Consider the following 19086-nt stretch of genomic DNA (forward strand, 5'->3'; position numbering starts at 1 on the left):
TCGCAGTCGGTGCACATAAAACTACATTATCCAAAACGTTAACCTAACCGAGAGAACTCTTCTATATTGCAAACATGGCGTCCTCGCAGCATGAGCAAAACAGTAATGTTGATACGTCAATACCCAGTGTTCACTTACAGCACGGAGAGAGAAAAGCAGGGGCTATATCTTTTAGTTTTAGCAAAACTGTAAATAAATTCAAATCTACTCGGGATGAAGTTCTCAACGCAGAAGAGCGAGATTATTTAACCGGAATTGATGGGAAAGAATTGCTAAGGTAAGCTAACGCGCTACCTACATACAAAGTCAGTTGTAACGTTAGCTATCTCATTTTGGATTTTCGAACGTAATTTGTGTCGTAATAAGCCACACATTTGATACAGCTGCATTAGGTATTGTATTTCAGATTCAACAATACATGTTACGAGTTACGTCTTCAACCTAGACCGGCGTTGTAGTATTCGAGTCCGGGACTCGGACTCGATTGACGATTTTAAAACTCGTCACTCGGAAACGCCTTTTCAACCATTGCTGACTCAGACTTAGTCTCGTATTTGTTTGAAAGACTTGAATGCAATTCGAATGGATATGCTGTATTAATTACATATAATACTAGCGACATAGACTCTCATAGCCTATTCTTGCCACACGCACTTAAGCTGGTGACCTGCGGGGTCACTTAACTATCAATCTTTCCACACTGTATCCCATTGCAAATCGGTCTTTTCCGCAGAAAATGCTTGATTATAGCCATTTACTCATAGCTGGGTTGAATTAATGTATTTAATCTTCAAAACGTTTTCGTTTCAAAATAGATTGTCATGGGCCATTTATTGTAGGTCCCTGTCCCTTTCAGTTTCCAGATCGACAAAACGTTTTGCAAGTACAAAGGTTTGTTTGGCAAAATGATCACACCTCTTGTAATTTAACCACTCCCAGAATGTACAAAGTAGGAAAACAGATATCAAACTTTGTGATGACTGAATTCCCTTGCTATTAAGCTTGAATGTATTTGACTGGTTAGAAAAAATACACTCAAGTGCTAGAAAAACTGGTACAGACGAGCCCATACAAAATACATAGAAACACAACCTATGCACGTGATTGGTTGCGTCTGCCAGTGCATATATATAAAGCTTAGACATCTGTAGAAACATCTAGAGCATGAATCAGGCTGATTTGTGAAAAAATATTTGAGAGAAATAGGCCTTTTTTTTTGTACATAGAGAATGTCTCAGATCTTTGAGTTCAGCTCATGAGGCAAAAACTGTTGCGTTTATAATTTTGTTGAGTACACACAATGTAGTGGGAAAAGACTTTAGTGCAGATATAGCAAACTAGGTAAAAAAAATATATATATGTACAATTTTCATAATTTTGGTTCTGTATGCCACCACAATGTATTTGAAATGAAACAACTGAGATGCAATTTAAGTGCAGACATTCCGCTGTAAATCAAGCGTTTGAACAAAAATATATGAAACTTTTAGGAATTGCACCTATTTTCATACACAGTCCCCTTATTTGAGGGGCTCAAATGTAATTGGACTAATTAACACAATTGTAAATAAAATGTTCATTTTCAATACTTTGTCAAGAATCCTTTGCAGGCAATGACTGCTTGAGGTCTAGAACGCATGGACATCACCAAACCCTGGGTTTCCTTCTTTGTGATGTTTTGCCAGGCCTTTACTGCAGCTGTCTTCAGTTGTTTGTTCGTGGGTCTTTCTGCTTAAAATGTTGTCTTCAGCAAGTGAAATGCATGCTCGATCGGGTTGAGATTAGGTGTTAGGATATTCCACTTCTTTGCCCTAAAAAACAATGTTTTGAGTCCTTGTCCATCTGTAAATTGAAGCGCCGTCCATTCAACTTTGCTGAATTTGGCTGAGTCTGAGCAGATGGTATATCCCTATACCAGGGGTATATTCAAATCTTACCATACGAGGGCTGGAGCCTGCTGGTTTTCTGTTCTACCTAATCATTCATTGGACCCACCTGGTGTCTAGCCTGAATAAGTCAGAGTAGAGGGTTGCAATGAAAAAACTGGCTTCAAGGGCCAGATTTAATACCCCTGCCCTATACACTTCATTATTCATCCGTCTTCTGTCACATCATCAATAAACACAGTGCCATTGGAAGCCATGCATGCCCATGCCATCACACTGCCTCCACCTTGTTGTACAGATTATGTAGCATGCTTCGGATCATGAGCCGTTCTGAGCCTTCTCCATATTGTTTTTACAGCCTAAGGATGGCCTGTTTCACTTGCATTGAGAGCTCCTTTGACCACATCTTCCAAATGCGTGGGCAACACCTGGAATCAACTCTAGATCGTTTACCTGCTTAATTGAGGAAGACATAATGAAGGAGTAGCCCACACTTGTCCATGAAACAGCTTTTGAGTCAGTTGTCCAATACCTTATGGTCCCCTGAAAAAGTGGGGGCTACATATTAAAAAGCTGTAATGCCTAAACCCTTCCTCTAAGTTGAATTCTTCATAAGGATAAAGAAAATAGTGTTAATTACACTTACTGTTAATTTTGGCAGCTCTCGTTTTTGTTTTTATCTGTCCACTATGACTCTGGACAACAGATCTACTGCAGTTGGACAAGGCAGTCTGGTTGTGCAAATAATGGGAGTAAGAGATGGCCTAAATGTGCATTATTTTATAAGAAAAAAACCAGACAGACTTTGTCACATTTTTGTCATTTTTATTTTCTCACCTCCCATCGTGCATCACAAAGCGCTGTCCAACTACATTATGTATATTGTCCAGAGTGTTAGTATACTGGTAAAAACTCAAACAAAGTAAGACTAAAGTTGTGGCACACGAAGGCTTGGTTTGGACTCAACTAAACACACATAAGTATCTGCCCCATTTTTTTATTCATTGATTGTTAATGACATGCCCGGTATTGATTGGAGACAACACACTGGTATTGATTGGAGACAACACACTGATGTTAGCGCACTTACTACTTTGTGTGGACATATTTTGTTAGGACTGCTGGGACGCTTTGTTAAGACTACTGGGACACCTTTTTTTGTCCATAATCCCAGTGCAGACCTGCACATTACCCACTCTCACCTGAGCAGGGTAATGAGCCTACATACCAATAATAAAGGCGGTTCTCAGTGCAGGTGTTGCTGATGCATGCCAGATTTTACCTTGCCTGGTTAGGTGTTTTAGATATCAGCTCACATCAGCATAGATCAATCTGATTTTGGGTAGTACAACCAGTGACCCAACACACAACCATTGGTTGACGAATGCCACATCTGAGCAGAGGAATGTGACCTACATCTCCTTTCTCCTGAAAGGTAATTGGGAAATAGGCCTTGTACTAATTGTGGTCTAGTTAGTAAATGTTTTCTACCTTCTTAAACTGTTTGTCTCTTAGTACCAAGCCTGTGGACAAGCCAAGGGAGCTGATCATTCCACTCATCCAGAGGAACCGCTGGTGTAGCAGGCAGGAGAACAGAGCTGGCCAAGTCCAGGTGCATGGTGACGGAGGGGAGGACAAAACCAAAACACAGAACCCCTCTCAGGAGCAGGACTCTGTGGAATCACAGGCTGTCAAAGAAATTATTGAAGGTGTGTGTCCGTGTTGTCCGTGGCATCCATGTCGTCCGTGGCGTCCATGTCGTTCTTGTCGTCCTTGTCCGCACGTTTCAGTTACTACTTGGAAAATTCTGAAATTAACATGCTGGGTAAAGGTAATGCCTTTCACATTGGTTTTCTACCAGCAAACCCATATCTCGTCTATATGACACATTTTAGTCTGTCAACCCACCCTCAGCAGATGACGAGGAGAACTAGGCACTTACAACTCCAAAGCAGAATGGGAGAATAGCTTGTAATACATTCAGACGTACAAACCCGATTCCAAAAAAGTTGGGACACTGTACAAATTGAGTAAAAAAGGAATGGAATAATTTACAAATGTCATAAACTTATATTTAATTCACAATAGAATATAGATAATATATTGATTGAATAAATGTTGAAAGTGAGACATTTTGTAATGTCATGCCAAATATTGGCTCATTTTGGATTTCATGAGAGCTATACATTCCAAAAAAGTTGGGACAGGTAGTAATAAGAGGCCGGAAAAGTTAAATGTACAGATAAGGAACAGCTGGAGGACCAACTTGCAACTTATTATGTCAATTGGCAACATGATTGGGTATAAAAAGAGCCTCTCAGAGTGGCAGTGTCTCACAGAAGTCAAGATGGGCAGAGGATCACAAATTCCCCCAATGCTGCAGCGAAAAATAGTGGAGCAATATCAGAAAGGAGTTTCTCAGAGAAAAATTGGAACAATCTCTGTGCGTAAGGGTCAAGGCCGGAAAACCATACTGGATGCCCGTGATCTTCGGGCCCTCAGACGGCACTGCATCACATAGAGGAATGGTACTGTAATGGAAATCACAACATGCTCAGGAATACTTCCAGAAAACATTGTCGGTGAACACAATCCACCGTGCCATTCACCGTTGCCGGCTAAAACTCTATAGGTATCTAAACAGGATCCAGAAGCACAGGCGTTTTCTCTGGGCCAAGGATCATTTAAAATGGACTGTGACAAAGTGGAAAAGTGTTCTGTGGTCAGACGAATCAAAATTTGAAGTTCATTTTGGAAAACTGGGACGCCATGTCATCCGGACTAAAGAGGACAAGGACAACCCAAGTTGTTATCAGCGCTCAGTTCAGAAGCCTGCATCTCTGATGGTATGGGGTTGCATGAGTGCGTGTGGCATGGGCAGCCTACATCTGGAAAGGAACCATGCTGACCGTTATATCCAAGTTCTAGAACAACATATGCTCCCATCCAGACGTCGTCTCTTTCAGGGAAGACCTTGCATTTTCCAACATGACAATGCCAGACCACATACTGCATCAATTACAATGTCATGGCTGCATAGAGGAAGGATCAGGGTACTGAAATGGCCAGCCTGCAGTCCAGATCTTTCACCAGTCCAGATATTTTTCCCTTTAAGTGATACATTTTCTCATTTTAAACATTTGATATGTCATCTATGTTGTATTCTGAATAAAATATTGAAATTTGAAACTTCCACATCATTGCATTCTGTTTTTATTCACAATTGTACAGTGTCCCAACTTTTTTGGAATCGGGTTTGTAAATGGGTTTCATATATTCTTATACAATTTAACATTTTAAACAAATTGCACTATTAATACACAACACTGTTCCAGTGCGGCACACCAATCTAATACGCTGTGGTACCTTGTCTGTTTCAAACGTTCTGTACTGTAATATGTCCTATTTTGGTTTGTGCTGTCAATGTGTTTATTTTCCTACCATGTATGTTGGATCTTTGTTTGCTCCAGAGTTCTTCTACGGTTCTGTGTTCAAAAAATAATTTGAAGTATACAAGAATCTTTTCTAACTAATGTTATGAATAGAAAAACATTAGAATACTGCAACATCCACTCTCTCTTCAGAATCCCAGAGGCAGCTTGAACTGTGGAAAAATGGGGACCAGACAGACCCTAACCTCACCATTCCCCTGCTGATGCAGAACCAACCCCCACAGGGCTTTGAGGATGGAGACCACGTCAAAGTAGACCTGCGGCCAGAGTCTGTAAGTTTGGGTCAAATGTCAGAGAAACCTTGTGACCGTCTGGTTCTTGTTGTGTGGGTCTTAGATCAACAACAGATCATAAACATGCATAACAGAGAATTCTATGTATGTTTATGAAATTCATGTTTGGTTCAGTTCCCGGTAGAGAAGTTGATACGTAAACAGAGATGGGAAAGCTATGACACGGATGAGTGAATGAGAGCGAGAGAGATGGATCAACATGAGTGAAAGTCAGATCAACAGTGTCAGCAATGACAGATGGAGGTGGACTGACCAGTTCATCTGAAACCAGAGGATGTGTGTGAAAGTGCTGACCACCATTTCCACCATCTAAACTGCCCAGTGCGTGCGCGCGCTCGCTGTCATACAGCACACTTAAGATCTGACAGCATTTTAAGAATGAGATGACAGCTGCTCCCCCCTCCCCCCCAGAGACCAACAGTCATCCTCCTTTCTGCATCTCTTCCTCATCAACCCCCCTCCCCATCACTGTCATCTCACAGATTTCTTGACTGCAGACATTAGGGAGGGGCAGAGGGGCATTCTACCTCTGGGTCACTTTCATGCCCCCCCCCCTCCACCACCATTAGAGCCATCTCAGCGTTTGCCACGGCAGACAGAGCCCACGGGGAGCCGCGCACACGGCCACTGGGACAGACAGCAAACTCGTTATTGACAGCAGCATCTGTCTGCCCACACGGCTGTGGTCTGCTGGGATCTGCTTGGTGACTGACTCAGTCTGTCAGCCTACAGCTAAGGCCTTATATAAATAGGACATTTGCTTCAGACGTTTTGGCGTGTGGAGTGGGGTCATACACAAACATCTGTCGGTCCGAGCCTGACTGAACAGTGTTGGGCAGACGCATGAGAATCAGACCATTGGACCGGGCCAGTGGGTGTGTGAAGGCTGTGTTTCTGACCGGTTGCTGTATGTTCAGTCCACAGAGGCAGACTACAACAGCGTTCCTGTGGAGGCGTACGGCCTGGCCATGTTGAAGGGAATGGGTTGGAAGGCTGGCGAGGGTATTGGACGGACCTTCAAACAGTAAGCATTCTCCATCACGGTCCATCTTCAGTTGCCATCTCGTATTCCCTGGTTATTTACTGAGAAGTGTAATTCCCCTGTTGTTATAAAACATGTTTTATCCCTCCAGAGATGTGAAACCTATTGAACACCAGCTGAGGCCTAAGGGTCTGGGTTTGGGAGCTGACCGCTCTGCTATAAGGGACCTGGAGCCCAGTGGGCCAAGGAGACCCCCTAAGCCAGGTGATGAGCAGAAGGAGGAGACCCTAGTTCTGGGGCCTGGAGGCTATGTGCTGGTGGAGTCTGGAGCACACAAGGACCTGTATGGGAAGGTGAAATATGTCTGCCATTAAGTGTCTAGAATAGGGTTGCTTAGGCGTCTGTGATATGTTTCAGGATAAGCATAACTGTTATCTTTTCCCATGTTGTCCATACCTGCTGGTAGATTTAAGAAAAAAATTACCCAGTTAACACAAAAGGCATAATCGACAGTAGTTTGTTTTATTTAACATTGCAAATCTTTCTATTATTCACTTTTCACAATATTTAAATTTTTGATGCCAAAACACTGCTGACACAGTAAAGTACCTTTAAAGCAAATAGATGACATAGATATCAGCATTATGTTAGTTTATTTGTAAGTATTCCTGTAATTAACACTTGTGTTGTAGCCCTAGTAAGAACTTCCAGGAACCACAGAATGCAGCAATCATTTTAATCAGTCCTGATTAATATGTAGTATGCTATCTTTGGAGGCATGGTTGTTGTTCTAGTTTAATTACTGCTTTATTAGCTTAAATTTCCATGTCATTGTCTCTCTACTGATTGTTATGTCATTTATTTGTCATTCATCTTAATCTTAGAGCCTATTAGCACTGACACACACCCACCCAGTCAACGCTGCTGTATTATCCTATTCATTTAAACTGCTCAGTCAAGAAACTGTCCATATCTACTGTTTTACGCATCCTGCAGTGTATTTTCTACTGCAACTAGTTTGATCACCATGTGTACTACTTTTATTTCTTGTGATACTGTTATTTTGTACTGACCAAGGTGTTTAACTAATGGATGGTTTACTGCAGTGTTGAGGATTAAGCATTTCCATATACTGTTTACATCTGCTGGTATCCTTTGATACTGATCTGGCTGCACCTCCTGTTGCCACACTGTTTTTCTATTCCAGATTGAAGGGGTGGATCCGGACAATGCACGAGTAGTGGTGAAGCTCGCGATTGGAAGCAAGACTGTGACAATCAGTCAATATGCATTGAAACTGGTTGCCCACACAGAATATGACAAGAACTGCAAAGACCTCAGTAAGTTTGTGTTCTGTCCACCATGTTTGTTTTGAGAATGCTGCCTGAAATGACATTGAATCTGTTTACAGTAAAATACTGGACTAATATAGTTGTGCAAACAAACATGCCATGCATCCCTAAACATTAGATGGATTTTTTTTCTGTTGGTATTTCCAGTATTTGTGAGATACCCCCTCCCTGCATACACAATCGATCAAAACAAGGACCACTCGGCCACAACGCTTGTCTGTTGTTGATTTTTCTCTAGCTTATTGATATTTGAGCCTCTATGTAAAAAAGAGCCACGTGGCCATTTTCCATCCAAAACACTCATAGTGTTACTGGTCCCATTATCAGTAATCAGTCCTGTTCCTGAGGGGGTCAGAGGTGCAGAAACGTACCTCTACACACACACACTATATCAAATACACTAGTACTCATGTGTCGCTAGACTCAATTTACTGCTGTACTGTGGCTCATATATCATAGGTAAATATGTTTTGGTCTTACAATATTGATTATGCAGAGTCGACTAATTCATAATGCTGATGCCAGTGTTTAATGAAGTCTCTTTTAAAATATCTTGCCTCAAAACAGGTCGGCTCAGCAGGGCCCACAAAGAAAAAGAAAAGGAACTGCAGAGACGGGAAGACAGGGAGAAAGAAAGAAGGAATAATGAAGAAGAGGAGAGGAAGAAAAGTAGATCTTCTGAGAAGGACAGAGATGGAGGAAAGGACCAAAGAAAAAGGAAGCATAAAGATTCAAGTCAGGACAGGTACAGTATGCTGAAAATAGCAGATTTTGTTGGAGTAGAATTTATAATGCAAACATGAGAATAACAAAATATAATGTTTTGGAATACAGTACAGTTGATAATCAATCAATCAAATTTATCTATAAAGCCCTTTTTACATCAGCAGATGTCACAAAGTGCATTTACAAAACACCTGGCCTTAAACCCCAAGGAGCAAACAACAGTAGTGTTGAATTTCATTGATATAAAATTTTGAATCTGAAGCCATGATTTTTTTTTCACTTATTTGTTAACAAATAATGAAACGGCGTGGTAAAATAATGGTTTACAAAGTGTAATAAGAACACAATCAACCTTTCTTTCCTTCAGAGAGAAGCCCCCAGTGAAGCTACCCCCTGCTGCCCCCTCCTGGCTCCAGAGAGACCTGAAAGTTCGCTTTGTAGATAAAGCATTTAAAGGAGGGAAATATTACAATTCAAAGGTACTGTAAAAGGAGCATCTTGTCTTGAACTTCATGACCCACTATAGTTTTCATTTTCTGTCATTGAAATCAGTTCACTGAAATATGTTTTCTTGTAGATGCGGATAGAGGATGTCTTGACACCAAACATCTGTATTTGTCGTACTGAGGAAGGAAGATTCTTAGATGGTAAGTTCATTAACGTCTTCTCAGTATATACTGCTTCATTCCAGTTTTTACTCCCTACAACCCACATACTTTTAACTGGTGTTCCCTCTACTCATCCGTGTTACTTGTGTCTTCATGATAATGTAGATGTTAAACAGACCATGCTGGAGACCATTGTACCAAAGAGTGACTCGGATGACATCATGGTTGTACTTGGTGAACACAGGGGACAGGTGAGTGGTTGGCTTGTCAGTCAATTTCTCCCTTGTCTACTACAACATACATTGTGAAAACTGCAAAGAAGCAAAAGAAGACTTAGACTAGCTCTCTATAGCTAGCAACCAGGAACCTTAAGCTAATGTTAGCAAGGCTAAGAATAACATCGAACTGAGTTAGCGCTTTTTTTGGAACAGATCATTCTATTTTTCATATGATTATGTGGAACTTCCTTCTCTATCGCCCATTGGTCCGGAACCGCTTTCTGTGTAATTGCAACATGCTGAAAAAACATCATACCTAGTGCAGCTTTTAATAATGGAATTGTAGATTAAAGGACTCCAAAATTGGGCATATTGTCATTTGGCTTCTGTTATTTCCGTTGTTTTTAAGGTGGGCCGTATCCTCCAGAGAGACCGGGACCGGTGCAAAGCAATGGTGCAGCTGGACAGATATGAGGAGAAGGTGTTCACCCTGGACTATGACTCTATCTGTCATTATGTAGGTGGAGATCACTGACTCTGTTGCTTACCATCTCAACCAGCGTGCCCCAATGTCTCAAAGTGGATATGTCTGTCTTCATTTGACCTAGTGGTGTCATAAAGTGCTACGTCTGTACAGTGAGTTATTGTAGTTCTATCGTAGCCTTGTGCAAATCATTCTGATCTAAAAGGAATGTCCCCTTGTGAGATCAGGATGGTTCATGAGGGCGGTATATTGTACCTTTGTAATAAAATAATTTCAACAAAGCCAAGAGATGTTACATTATTGGCATAACATGTTGGCACTACTATAATATTTGGAAGTATAACTTGTTTTGAAGTTGCAGTGCACATGTAGGTTCCCACCAATGGATAAAACAGCCAGTTCCAAGGCTTTTATTTTTTTTACCACAATTACTCCTTTATTTAGCAAATGCCACTGATCTAATGATTACTGAAAACAAACAGTAGCTTACAATTAACATTCAAGTTCTAAAAAATAATATTTACAAACGGAAACCAGTTGCCATGTGCTTCTGTACATCATACAAAATAAGCAAACCAACAGGCGGAATCAATGAGCTGGCCAACTAACTTTGATAGACCAGAAAAACAATTCCTCTTTCATTGTGTTTATTAAGAAAGTTAAATGGAGATATGTTTTTGGTTATCGCGTCAGACTGACCATGTCCGTTTCACACTTAAATGGTTGACTCATTGATCCTGTTTGACAGTACACCGCTTAGGAGTCTTACATTCTACGTGTATATGGATTGACAACAGAATGGTAACTTAAGTATCCATAGTAAAGTTCACCAAACGTAGCACACAAGTAGCTCACGGCTCTGTCAGTTTCTCCTCATTGTGAAGCCCTATGATCAATCTTTTTCATCATCGTCGTCACTGGGGGGCTTTTTATTGGCCGCGTTGGCCCTGAGTACAGCGCCGGGGCTGGGGTATGGTCGCTGCTGGAACAAAGGACCTGCTGCCGTGGTGTCTGCCCCCGTCTTCGCCTCGTTGCGCTTTGGCAAGCCAGTGGACCACGTGCCCCTGCGACGAGGAACATAAATGTATGATACAGGGTAGAAACAAATCGGCATGTATCCCAGATAACTGACATTCACGTATGGTGAAAGGAAAGACGGCACAGGATGATCACTGTATGAATGATTAGGTCAGTGGCATTACTTGGGAGCATCGGAATAGGCACTGGGGTCCATTGGGTCCATCTCCTCATCCTTTCTTCCTGAAAGAGGAAGTTAACAAAACCATGTCAGCACTAGTTGCTTCCTTAAAGATACAGTTTACAGAAGGATCTTGGCACTAGTTCATGCCATAAAGACATAGTTTACTGAAATGTGTTAGCAATAGCCAGCGTAGACACACAGGCAGTTGCAATGTTTGTGTTAAGCAAGAAATGCAATGTCCCTTGTGAGGACATTTCTGGATCTTTACCTCGTTTGTTCTTGTTATAGGGTGCTGCATCTTCTCTCCTCTGCATACGTCTGTCTCGATCCCTACCTTCATCCCTCAATCTTTCCCTATCCCTTTCCCTCTCCATTTCCCGATCTCTGTCCCTCTCTCGTTCCCTCTCTCTGTCTGGCTTCTCAAATTGTCTTTCTCGGTCCTCTCCACCTTCTGCAAGAAAGACAGATTCAGATATTTTGAGGTTAGTGGGATTGTCAGGATTAATTAATTTCTTAAATATTGAATCTGTGTGAAAACAACAAACATGCAGAAGTATTCTGTGCTGGATGCCAGGATTCTTACCCCTCAACTTCTTTGCAGATTTAGTGATTACTGATGTGGGGTCGGTTGGGGACAGCCATGCAACCAGGTCAGATTCAACATTCCAGTAGTATGGCAGTCCACTGAGGATACAAATGACATACTTCATACTTGTATGTCCACTAGCCAAACCCCACTGGTGTTATACAATCTACATGTTTAGTAACAGAATCTGAAGAAGACAGTTCTGCTCACCAGATAGGGTCAAATACTTTGTACCAGTTGGGAGGTAACTTCTCACGCGCCGTGGCTTCATAATCAACATTGTTGTCATCGTAGTCCTCAGCAATGATCTCCTCATCCGCATCTGAAGTCAGACCGTAAAAGATATGCGACTGTACCTACTTTGCATTTTAGCAGACAAAACGTAATTTTATAGTTAGGATAATTCGTTTTTGCCATACCTTGATCTGAGTGTTTTAGAATCCCTCTTTTGGCAAGTCGAGCCAACAGTGCCGGTGGCAGAGGCATCCTACAAGACAAAATGTTATATAAGTATATAGTCGATGACCCAAACCCGCTAGCTAACTACTGCCATAACATTACCTAAACGTAACTCTTGCTAACGTAACTAGCTAGCTAATTCCCTCGAACGTTAGAACAGTCTACGGTAATTAGCGTTCCCAGCCAATCAGTATTATCCCCGAATACGCTAGAGGAACGTTAATATGTTAAAATTCAAAAACCTAGGTTAATAACTGCATCAAAAATGGTCCTTACTTTACTTAAGCTGTTGAGTGAAATCTAGCTAACCCGTGTTGAAAGATAGAAAGAGCAGCAACGCGCACTGTGATTACGTCATTAAAGAGGATGTTCCAGAGGCACTTGAAATCATTTGTGGTCAGATTTTTATGCGACTATATGCATTTCCAATTTGAACTTGGGAAAGATAAAAATGCAGTCTCATGAAAAGTGTCTCGATATTTGTTTGACTGTTGTACTAGAAACAATTCAAACCTGTAAACGAATTAGCTACGTCCCATTAGTGCTGGCCAAGCGTGGCTTCATTAGCGTTATTTTATCAGCAAGATATTATGCTGGCAGCTCTTTAAACATAAAATGAACAGACTAGATGCTTAACTATATTGCCTTATATAGTTTAATGATTACTTTTATTTTAAAAAAGAAAATCCGCGTTAGCGCTGCTAGCATAATACCCTGCTGCTAGAAGAACGTTAATGAAGCCTCGTATGGCCATCAATACTAGCATGGTTTAAAACTAGCATAACCGACGCGTTTGAACGGGCCCAGTTGCTTTAGCTGTTTTCAACAAAAGGTGCCTTCAATACGCTTGAGAACAGGGAAGAAAATGAGGTAAAATCCTCTTTTCAATTATCTGAAAGAGAAGTCGTAGTTGTAAGATAATTATTATTTGAGGACAAATTGGAAATCAGACTAATGTGAAGTGAAATCATGACGCCATTGATATTTAGTTAGGAAAGTCAGAGCTCAGAGTCTTCAAAAATGTTTCCCAGTCAGAAGAAGGATTTTTTCCGAGTTCGTAGTTATCTTGGTTTGACATTTCAGCGTTCCAAGTTTTAGTGGTTTTGAACACTATATATTTTCAACGTTTTTACTTTGGATTTCAGAGTTTGATGACTGCAACATGAAAAATAAACTACTTTATAGTTTCAAAGTCGGATATACCCGATATTCAAAGTGGCTTTGAAAGCTACATTTGTCGAAGACATTTTTGGTCACGGACCGAACAGCAACAACAAACATGGAGGAATATGCCCGTGAACCTTGGTAAAGTACATTTAAGATTAGGCAAATCATTATACACAGACAGTGTCAACGGTCTGCTTCCCTTGGTTCTCTGCCTTTGCTGTCTTGAGTTATTTTTCATGACATAGGGTTCAATTTAGCTAGTAGCAGTGACTTAATAACTGTCCTGTATTTAGCTTACAAAATTTGAGTAGTTACAATTATATTACCATGTAATAACTATTGGAGTGTGGACTGTGGATGCAAGGACTGACTAACAATATTATCTTTTTATTATAGACTATTTTACATTGTTTACGAACATTGGAGCAAAACAATGTTTTTTTTTGTGTCTTGGGAATTAGCTGAACTTAAGTGGCATTTATGTAATGTTTAGCATATTTTTCAAGACTTGTGGGTATATAAATCCATTATTTCTGCAAACATGGATATAGCAACTACAAATTCTAGCTTTGCTCTTTCTTGTTGCTTGCTCTTTCTGGTTTCTGGATGGGTATCTGTAAACGCACTTTGTGACAACTGCTGATATTAAAAGGGCCTTATAAAATAAATTTGATTGACTGACATATTGCTTGTTAGAGGGAAGTACTTGTTGTGTTTTTCGTATTGGTTTGTCATTAGTTTGCAAAAGTGGTTAATAGACAATATTGCTTTTGAGACTAGCAATGCTGCCCTCTACTGCTCAAGTACTGAAGCAGCTTTACAGAAACCTTGGTAAATTCTCTTCATGTAAAGTTTGTTTTTGGATTGTAATTGGTAAGTCTATCAGTAACAGGCCTACACATGCATGCATATATACTATAAACAAAATGCATGCATCAATACTATCTCTGCATCTCGGTTGGACATGATACCTTAATACATCACTCCTTAATTTGCCTCGTTTGCACATCTTGAATGCCATTTTGAAATTGCCATTTGTACCTGAACAACTATTATCCCAGTTGTAACATACCCAATACTTGTAAAATGTCTGCCCTCCTCCATTTGCCTTATTGCAGATTTTGTATTGCTCATCTACACATTCCACTGGTAATATACATATACTTAATACTTGTAAATACTTGTAAATTTTCTGCACTCCTCTATTTGCACTTCTGGTTAGATGCTAACTGTATTTCGTTATGCTTTACTTGTACTGTACATTGACAATAAAATTGAATCTTATCTTATCTAGACTTTTGAATCTCTATTATCCTCAGTCCCTGGAGGATAGTGGATGACTGTGGTGGTGCGTTCACCATGGGGGCCATCGGTGGAGGGGTATTCCAGTCAATCAAGGGCTTTCGGAACGCTCCTGTGGTGAGTTTGTAATACTGCCTCTTTGCTAATCATATATATTTTATTATCATAGCCAGAATTAAATAGAGATTACATTATTTCCACCCATCTCTGCACAGGGCATTCAGCACAGACTGAAAGGTAGTGCCAATGCTGTAAGAATAAGAGCTCCACAGATTGGTGGTAAGGGTCACCGTCTCCCTTATAGCACACCCCATGTGCACACCCCATGCATCAACTCTGTTGTTTATTTATCACTAACCGTGTGTGGGATTCTTATGCAGGTAGCTTTGCTGTGTGGGGTGGACTCTTTTCCACAATTGACTGTGGTCTCGTCCGTATTCGAGGAAAAGAGGACCCCTGGAACTCAATAACTAGTGGGGCGATGACTGGGGCAGTGCTGGCTGCACGCAGTGAGTGTTGAGTGAAAAACATTGATGACAATCTATTAAATGTACGGATAACAGATGTGGTATGCTTCATCCTTTGGTCATGTTGGCCCACCCACCCCATAGACTTTAGTTCATGGGCTTGACTGTTGGCTTGGTGCACTGCTCAGGTGGGCCCTTGGCTATGATGGGGTCAGCCATGATGGGTGGAATCCTTCTGGCCCTGATCGAGGGCTTTGGGATCCTTCTCACCAGATACACCGCACAGCAGTTTCAGAACCGTAAGTAATGTGTACAGACAGCGCTGGAAATGTAGTATAAGCCCGACTTGACAGCACCTCTTGGTTTGACTCTTCTGCACTGTGACATTTGTTGAATTAGGTGATTCAAGCATGTCACGATTTTTTTGTATCAATGTTGATTGACTCACAACTTGAGTCAGTGGGAAAACCACCACACACTAGACCTTTATCCCTCTTTCTCTCATCTAGCGAGTCCCTTTATGGATGACCCAAGTCAGCTTCACCCTAAGAACACCAGCCAGCAGCCCACTGGGTTCCAGTAGAGTTCCAGTCCGGGGTACAGCCCTGCAAACTGTGAAGGCATCTGTATGTGGGGGGTGTTGGGGGGGGGGGGGTACTCTGGCACCACACTGCTATCAACAAACTCAGGAAAACCTCTGTCCACAGCTCATTCCTTGTAATGTTCTCATCTACATGCACTGTGTAATCGTCTTTCAGGGTTAGTCAATATATTTGTATTATCTATTAATGTTTGTGTGTTTCTTAAAACTGTTCTGAGACAATACTCAAATGTGTGAGATGTGTAAATGCAAACACGCAGACCAGGGCTACCAACAATGTGTCACAGGACAATGTATTTATTAATGCAGTATTTATTTATTTTCCTGGACATCTGCGAATTGTACTTGACACACATAGCCATTTAGCATTATGAACTTATTAAAATGCTATTAAGATGATATTCCATCTTCCCTACTAAATTATATACATTTTAATAGGGAAATACATCACCTTTAAGCCTACCCAGTAATTAATAATGCTTTGTTTTCATGATGCACACTTGTGTGGCGTATCAGTTTGGGAAACTTCTAAATTCTAGACAATTTGTGGCCGGCAGCCAATAATTTTACTGGCTTTTCATATTTTTACTCCCTATGCAGCTATTGGAAGCCCTGGGACAGACCTAGTCTTATAGTGACTGTAATAATATTGGTGCTTTATAACCACAGTTTACAGAAATAGAATAGGAATCTGAAAAAGTATTAAACTGTTAAATGCTGTAGTATGTTTCCTGCATTCCCCTATAATGCCATGCATTCCCAGACATTCCCACCATTTAAACACTATATGGTATGTCCACTTTGATGAACCAAAGCACTTTATTACCCCATCTTTCTGTATAGAAGCAGAACAATAGTTGATAAGGTTTTATTCACTTTCTGCATAAAAATGCAGTTTAACAGTGTAAAATAAATAAATGGTTTATTCTGTGAATATGGCTCGCTGAAATTATTTAAGTACACAGCATCACGCAGGTGATTCTCATGAACAAGTCCGTGTTTATACACGCCCATTAACTTGGAATTCTGGGAGATGCTGTCTGCTAATGGGACATGGACAAAAATGGACGTGCAGCCGCCGCCTATCCGAACCTTGGATGATTATATTTTGGGCTCGGCTAGGTTCGCTGTGCCAGATATACGAAATCTAGAGCGATGGAACAATCGGATAATAAACAACCTGCTGTATTACCAGTCCAACTATTTCGTCTCGTTTTTGGCAGTCCTTGGAATAGTAGGGTACGTTTCCTTTCGTGGGCGTTTACTGCATGTAACAACTGCTATTGTTTATACATAAGATCTGCTATTTTAACAGTTATTGCGAGTCCTCATCGCGAATTATTTTGAAATTGGTGTGTTGACTTTATGATCCATAGTGAACCGAAAAGTTTGTTCATATTTGCTCGTTTTTAATTTTCCGTGATAACGCAACTATGAATCACTGCAATGGATTCGTGGCCTAATGGGACTATTAGGCTGTTGATTCCACTAACATGAAACGTATATCCCTCTTGCTCTGACAGGTATTTCCAACCCTTCCACCTGTTTTTGGGTGCCACAGTGGTGACGTTGATGTTCATGGGGTTTGTGTGGGCTGCAGAGAACCAGGCTCAAATCAGACGATTCCGTCGTAACCACCCATCCTTGGCGCTATGTGCCATTCTGGCAGCCAGCTACTTCTTCCTCACAGTGCTCGGAGGAGTGGCTGTCTTCCTTTTTGGAATAGCCTTCCCCATCTTATGTTAGTATCTATTCTCTCTCCTTCTTGTCCCACCCTTGACACACAATTCACATACTTAAATCTACCTGCAGTAGATTGTTGTAACATTGTTGTAACATGACTTACTCTCCCCATTGGCCCTTGACATATTTTCACTCTCCCTGTGTCTCTTTAGTGATACTGATCCACGCCTCTGTTCGGCTGCGGAGCCTGAAGAACAAGTTGGAGAATAAGCTGGAGAGCATTGGCCTAAAGAGAACACCCATGGGGCTGCTGTTAGAGTCCCTGGGACAAGAACAGGAAGCTGGGTCTTAGGGAGGAATAGAAAAAACAGGGATGCCAGGTTCTATTTCTGTCTTCTTGTCCATACCCCTGTACTGTAATTTAAAAGAAGGAATGGACACATTTTAGCAAGTTGATGAAGATGAGGCCCCATTAAGCCAGGTTCTTTCACTTATCCTGTATATCCACATAAGTACATTGGGTTCAGGGTTAGAGACTTAAGTGGAACAAGGCCTCAGATTGCCTGGAAGTCTGAGAAAAGGAGTGTGAAAAGTAGCTAAGTATAGCAGGGGGGACATGCTTGTTATATCCAACTGTTACAAAATTGGTGGAACAGATTGCATATTCTGTATGTGTTAGGCCTATATCATGCTACACACTAACTGTTGTATTTTTTTTTTTTTTGCGCACCTTTGTAAGTGAACTCCAAAATTAAAGAGTACATTCTGTGGATTGAAAAACTACACAGAGAGGTGAACTAATTTCAAAAGAGGTGAACTCGTTACAGAAGTGGGATTTGTTTCAATAATGAATGCTTTTTAAAATGCAGTTTATACTCCAGTGTTATTGTTACCAAATTGTTTTACATGAAAACTGAAGGTGATTGATGGACCACTATTTTCTAGCTGCAGACCACTCCGATTTTTGTGTTATTGTCCACATTGTATTGTTGGGTTTTGGGATTTGATAAGGTTAAAGGTTTGAATGGGTTTTAGGTTAGAAAGAAAACTGTGGGAAACTGTATGCTTGCATTGAAATATACATACCTTTAATTCCAAGAATGTTAACTGGGATTATTTATGTCTCTGTCCAAGCACAATTTGGTGTGAAGATTGTGTATGGCATTCTGCCTTTATTGTGCAAACTTTTATTCAGTTGATAAAAGTATGTTTCACTTTTTTCATTGTCAGCCTTGCTTTATAGTCTAAATATTGTGATTCCATTTTTTTGCTCCAATGCTGTCAAAATGTATTTACACTTTATTTAATACATAATATGCCTTACTTCAGCAGAATCTTGTCATGGTGTTATTTTTCATCCGTTTGTAGTTTATTAAATGTAATGCTAAGAGCCGAAGAGTAGATATATCGATTTGGTCTTTCCTAGTCAGCCGACACAGCAAAGACAGCACAGGAAGGGAAGTCAGAATTGTTCTGTGCTGCATGTTGCAGTTATTAACTATCAATTACTGTATATATGGATTAATGTAAAGAGAACTTACAGAATAAATTAATGTAATATGTTAATGGAGAATATATCCATAAAGATGTACACTGCACCACTTGTCACGTCTGAACTG

At 40.7% G+C, this 19086-nt stretch overlaps 4 protein-coding genes across 5 annotated transcripts; 3 read left to right on the forward strand and 1 right to left on the reverse strand.

Annotated features, from left to right (window-relative positions):
* Positions 1-40: 40 nt before the first annotated feature.
* Positions 41-10283, forward strand: gpkow (G patch domain and KOW motifs). The gene is made up of 11 exons (XM_010890675.3): positions 41-277; positions 3402-3595; positions 5471-5610; positions 6549-6655; positions 6765-6966; positions 7821-7953; positions 8533-8710; positions 9059-9170; positions 9269-9338; positions 9465-9550; positions 9927-10283. Exons 1-11 carry the CDS (start codon positions 75-77, stop codon positions 10050-10052), a joined length of 1551 nt encoding a protein of 516 aa, XP_010888977.2. The 5' UTR covers positions 41-74; the 3' UTR covers positions 10053-10283.
* A 348-nt stretch (positions 10284-10631) lies between these two features.
* Positions 10632-12631, reverse strand: pqbp1 (polyglutamine binding protein 1). 2 transcript variants are annotated; one of them, XM_010890674.3, is made up of 7 exons: positions 12524-12631; positions 12208-12275; positions 11999-12110; positions 11786-11886; positions 11471-11653; positions 11204-11261; positions 10632-11065 (listed from the first exon to the last, which is right to left on the reverse strand). In XM_010890674.3, exons 2-7 carry the CDS (start codon positions 12272-12274, stop codon positions 10894-10896), a joined length of 693 nt encoding a protein of 230 aa, XP_010888976.1. In that variant the 5' UTR covers position 12275; positions 12524-12631; the 3' UTR covers positions 10632-10893. The 2 variants fall into 2 exon arrangements, with proteins under 2 accessions (XP_010888976.1, XP_034152040.1); XM_034296149.1 differs by having other exon boundaries at positions 11471-11886.
* A 927-nt stretch (positions 12632-13558) lies between these two features.
* timm17b (translocase of inner mitochondrial membrane 17 homolog B (yeast)) lies at positions 13559-15476 on the forward strand. Its single transcript, XM_010890673.3, has 6 exons — positions 13559-14287; positions 14533-14563; positions 14734-14833; positions 14932-14995; positions 15097-15225; positions 15328-15476. Exons 1-6 carry the CDS (start codon positions 14197-14199, stop codon positions 15345-15347), a joined length of 435 nt encoding a protein of 144 aa, XP_010888975.1. The 5' UTR covers positions 13559-14196; the 3' UTR covers positions 15348-15476.
* Positions 15477-16822: 1346 nt separating this feature from the next.
* On the forward strand, positions 16823-18794 carry praf2 (PRA1 domain family, member 2). Its single transcript, NM_001304011.1, is given in 3 exon segments — positions 16823-17023; positions 17308-17525; positions 17680-18794. Coding segments are annotated over 3 exon segments (534 nt in total). The 5' UTR covers positions 16823-16847; the 3' UTR covers positions 17820-18794.
* Positions 18795-19086: the final 292 nt, after the last annotated feature.

Source organism: Esox lucius, chromosome 12, assembly GCF_011004845.1.
Source record: "Esox lucius isolate fEsoLuc1 chromosome 12, fEsoLuc1.pri, whole genome shotgun sequence".
In the NCBI taxonomy this organism is placed as follows: domain Eukaryota; kingdom Metazoa; phylum Chordata; class Actinopteri; order Esociformes; family Esocidae; genus Esox; species Esox lucius.